This window comes from Fukomys damarensis, unplaced genomic scaffold, assembly GCF_012274545.1.
Source record: "Fukomys damarensis isolate Sample0158 unplaced genomic scaffold, DMR_v1.0_HiC HiC_scaffold_36, whole genome shotgun sequence".
Lineage (NCBI taxonomy): Eukaryota > Metazoa > Chordata > Mammalia > Rodentia > Bathyergidae > Fukomys > Fukomys damarensis.
The window spans coordinates 16,051,156-16,056,102 of record NW_022900948.1 but is presented as its reverse complement, the minus strand read 5'-3'; the positions used below and the strand labels follow the sequence as shown (position 1 = coordinate 16,056,102).

At 42.8% G+C, this 4,947-nt stretch overlaps 1 protein-coding gene across 2 annotated transcripts in view; it reads right to left on the bottom strand.

The window, feature by feature from the left end:
* The window catches only part of Tmod1 (tropomodulin 1), a 58,916-nt gene that overhangs the window by 33,990 nt on the left and 19,979 nt on the right, over nucleotides 1-4,947 (bottom strand). Inside the window, exon 3 of one of the 2 annotated variants that reach the window (XM_010614410.3) lies at nucleotides 437-593. The exons of the other annotated variant lie outside the window; for it this stretch is intronic. Within the exon in view, the coding sequence (XP_010612712.2) occupies nucleotides 437-593 (157 nt within the window). The remainder of the gene's footprint in view (nucleotides 1-436; nucleotides 594-4,947) is intronic. 2 annotated transcript variants of the gene reach the window in all.

Genomic DNA, 4,947 nt, shown 5'->3' with positions numbered 1-4,947 from the left:
AGAGAGAGAGAGAGAGAGAGAGAGAGAGAGAGAGAGAGAGAGAGATGGGGGAGGCGGGGAAGAAAAGTTAGGATGATGCCTCTTCTCTTCTCATTTGCACAGGATTGTCCTCATTTGGGCCTCATATCCTGGTATTATCAATAGTTTCTTTTTTCACTCAAAAGTGTTTAGGTTTGAATGAAAAATAATCAGGATACTTTAGTCAGAGGAGATTTAAGGAAAAGTTTTGCTGTTCTGGGTGGATCTTTAGTCTATTCCCAAACTTAAACTACAGCATTCATCAGTACTCTTGGAGTTGGGACTGTGTTTCTTGGCCCAGAAGGTATGAAGACAAGGAATTCCCCACACCCTTGGTGCAACTCAGGGCCTGGCACATAGGTGGCCCTCAGCCATCCCTGGAGAATGACATGTTCACATGAGCAACATCATTCGGTACCTCGTTTCTCCCCTGTGTAGGGGACCAGGTCTTCTCGGTCCTTAAACTCCTTGGCTTGCTTTTCCAAGTGATCCAAGAGCTCTTCCCTTTTAAAGGGGCCTGTGGGTGCCTTGGTGGTCTGATCCTTCTGCCTCAGGCCTGCAGGCAGCAGTGCATTCTATGATGGAGGTTGTTGGGGGCAGGAAAAAGAGGAGGAGAGAGAGAGAGAGACAGAGAAAGAGAAAGAAAGAGTGGTCAGCAGAGGAAGTCTTGCAATTCAGAAACTCATCATTGACTAGCAGGAACCCATCCAAGTCCCTTCTACTACATGCATGGAATCAGAAAGCCCAAAATGGACAGGGGCTGGCCCAACATCACACAGCAGTAAAGACAGGGTGTTCTTGCTTCTAATGTTTTAAAGGCAGGAGGTCAAGGTGCAGGGCAGGTGGCATAGGCAGAGTGCACAGAGCACTCGGAATGGCTGTTGAGGGATAGATGGGATTAAGCTGATGTTCAGAGGCACAAAGATACTTATAGCGTTGTGTATCGAGAGGTTGGAAAACGAAGTCCAAGGGGGTTGAGGTAGGGCGTTGGACAGAGAATCACACATAAAGAGGCAGAACCCCCTCCCCAAAACAGGAGAAAGGCCCAGCCTAACTGTGAGGTGGGCGAGGCGTTCACACAGTAGCACTTAAGGCTGCCTTCTAGCCTGCTATGGGTCTGTTCTCAGGACACACTGACTATTAAATATTTTGAATGTTGCCCCTGGAGATGGGTCTTTCAAGAAAAATAGCACCCACCAATTGTTGTGATCTCTTCTTCAAACAAAGGCAGGCTACTAGGTGTGGACTTACTACTAAAGCAGTTTCCTAATTAGGATGGATTTCAATTACCCAGTGAGCTTCACTTTACCTCAGTCCCCAGAACCTTCAAGAGTCGAAGCTATGAGGGTGTTTAGAGATCATCTAATGTATGTATCTTCCCTTAAAGGGGAAACTGAGGCTCAGAGCAAGGAAAGACTTGCCAAAGGAATGTAAGGGAAAACCCAGGGTCCCTCCTCAGATCTGGGGGAGAGGGAACCTTCATCTCTGCTCTTTGTGCTCCTCCTGCCCCCAGGCACTCAGAGAGCTAGTAGAGGGAGGATACCTGGAAGGCAGGTGCACAACTTCTCTCTGTACCTTCCAATTGGCTAAATCGAAGAGTCGTTCCATCTCAAATTTTGATAGCACCCAAATGCTTATCTTTCACCATTCCCACTCTCCCCAAACCTTTTTCTAAAGCCCCTTTGGAGAAGATGAGAGGTACATGGAGAGAGCTGTGTGCCTGGCACAAAGCCTGGGAGGTAGAAGTGACCATCAGTGAGCGTGTGATTCTTATGAGATATTTTCCCACTGTCTAACCCCACACTGCTGTTTAAAGAAGAGTGCTGGCTGCAAATGGGCAGAGCAGGGCATGACCCGCCTTGGGGAGGTCTGTTGGTGACCAGGGCCCACAGAATGCAAGGTCAAGACGAGGGGCTTGAGGTCTGGTGCTGGAATTCGCGCAAATGCTTTTAAGTCCTGAGTCAGAAGGGACATTTGGGAACAGGAGTGTTTAATGGGAAGACAATTAAGAGAGATAAAATCAAGTCTTGCCTAATTTGGGGGTGAGTATGAGGAATGTTAGCCTCATATATCCCAACTTTCCTTAAGCAGCTGTCCCAGATATTTTCCACTATGCCAGGCAGGATGGTGATGCTCCGGGATGAGCCATACTTCTGTGGACAAAGTTATACAGGGTTGGCTGTGTGTGCTCCTCCTATCCCCCCATGGCAGAGAACTTACTATGGTATATGTACATGAAAGCTACCTTGCTGCCCTACAGATGCCTGGATGTGGCTACAGTAGCCACAGTGAATCCTCCAGCCTCTTTGCCACATGCCTGCATGTCACAGTGGACCCCGTGTTAGCCTAAGCTCCGACATGGAGTAATGATGATATAACTATACGGTCTTGGAAAAGTCCCCTAATTTCACGGTAAAATGTGAATAATGACAGTCACTCTCTCATACACTTGTTGAGGAAATTAAGTCAGCCTACTCAGGAAGAGTGCTCAGCCCAGTGCTGCAGTAGTGAACAACCACGGATGATGATTCCTTATTACTGTTGTTACAGAACCGGAAGGAAAATGCACTTAAGCGGGAGATTGGCTGCCCAAAAATGTAGCTAGCAGGGAATATATTACCCAAATATATTTAAAAATTTAAAAATCCAAACAAATATAAAATGAATTAAGTCCTGAAAGCCAGTGTTTCTGTTTTCCCAATGGTCCCCTCAAGGGAATGCCCAGGACTTTTGTCACTGTAGAGGGTTTTGATGGCACTAGGGGACTAGGGGATATTCTGGCCCCCAAAAGTCTCAGTATTGTGATGAAAGAAATCTATGAAATTGCTTCTGGAATCTACCTGGGAGAGGCTATTGATTTAGATAAGGCAAGACTTCAGCACAAAGGCATCTTGAGCTGGCCATGTCCTTGTGGAGGCTGTCATGAGCACTGTAGGATATCAGCATCCCTGTCTCAGAGATTCCAGTAGCACCATCTCCCCAGTTGTAACAACCAGAAATGTCTCTCAGTGCTGCCAAAAGTCCTCTGAGGGACAAAACCACCTGAGAACTAATGCACTGAAATGAAACCATATAATCATAGCAGGGAAAATAAAGAATTGTCTAATACATTTTAAAAATATTACTTGTATGACATGTTAAAATACACCTTCTTTTATTTAAAAATTGTCAAAAGGAGTTAATTTTTGATAATACAAAAATATGAAAAGTCTTTTTTAAAAACAATTAGTAGTTTACCAACTTTTAAAAGTAAATACTGAGTGTATCAGGCTCATTAGGAACTAGAGATTATTTTCTTTCCATTAAATGGTATATTAATGAAATATCAGGCAATTCTCAATTAAATAATTTGCCTATTTAAAAAAATCCTTATTATCATTAAACTTGTTTTCAAAAACAGCATGTGATCTCAAAGTATATAAATTTTAACTCAAAACAGATCAAAACCCTAAACATAAGAGCTATAATTATAAAACTCTTAGAAGAAAGCATAGGCATAAATCATGGTGAATGGATTACGAAATGGTTTCTTAGATATAACAAAAACAATAAGAAACAAAAGATGTGTTGGGCTTCATAATTAAATTTGTGCTTGAAGGACATGAGTGAAAATATAGATTGGAAGAAAATCCAGTGTTTATAAATCATATATCTGATAAGAGTCTAGTATCCAGAATACATAAATACCTCATAACTCAATGAGGCAAATAACCCCATTTAAAAATAAGCAAAGGATCTGAACAGATATTTCTCCAAAGAACATACAAAACTGTCCAATTAGCACAAGAAAAGATATCCAACGTCATTAAGCACGAGGGAAATACAAATCAAACCCAGAGTGAGACACTGCCTCACAGCTACTAGGACAGCCACCATGAAAAGCACACATACTGACAAAAGTTGGCAAGAATGTAGAGAAACTGGAACTTTTATACACGGCTGATAGGGACGTAAATGATATGGACCATTTGGGGAAGAGTCTGTCAGTTTCTAAAATAGCTTAACATAGAGAGTTACCATATGACTCAGAAATTGCTCTTGCAGGTGCAAAAGAATTAAAAACATGTGTTCATCCAAAAACTTATGACATGAATGTTCACAACAGCATTTCTCATAATGGCCCAAGATATAAACAAATCAAATGTCCATCAACGGGTGAATGAAGAAACAAAACGTGGCAGATTCATACAAATGAATATTATTCAGCCATTAATTAAAAGGAAAGAAGTACTACAACAGTAACGAATCTTGAAAACATTACAAGTCAAAGAAACCAGATACAAATGGCCACGTACAATATGACTCCATTTCGAGCAAATGTCCAGAAGAGTAAAGTCTGTAGAGACAGAAGGTATATTAGTGGTTGCCTAGGGCTGCTGCTATGGACCAAACCATCATCTCTCTCACATACTAAAGCCCTAACCCCCAGTGTGGCTGCATTTGGAGATAGGGCCCATAAGGCAGCAGTTGAAGATAAATGAGGTCATCAAGATTGAGTATGATCCTGTAGGGTTAGTGTCCTTCAAAGGGGAGACACCAGGCAGCTTGCTGTACACCACTCTTCTCCCAACCACCTGCCATGAGAGGACACAACAAAAAGGCAGCCACCAGCAAAAAGCCAAGAAGAGGTCCTCTGCCAGACACTGATCTTGCCAGACACTGATCTTGCCAGACCCTGATCTGGGACTTTCCACATTCCAGAGCTGTGAAAAAACAAGTTTCTAATGTTTAAGCTACCCAGTCTATGGCATTTTACTATATCAGCAGCCTGAGCTGATTAATACAATTGGGAAAGATGTGAGGGGGGCAGTGATAGGTAACGGGTGTAAATCTCCCACCTCACCGCAATACTGGGGACTGAACTCGGGGCTTCACACATGCTAGGCAGGGGTCGTACCACTGACTTTTTTTTTTTTTTTTTTTTTTTTT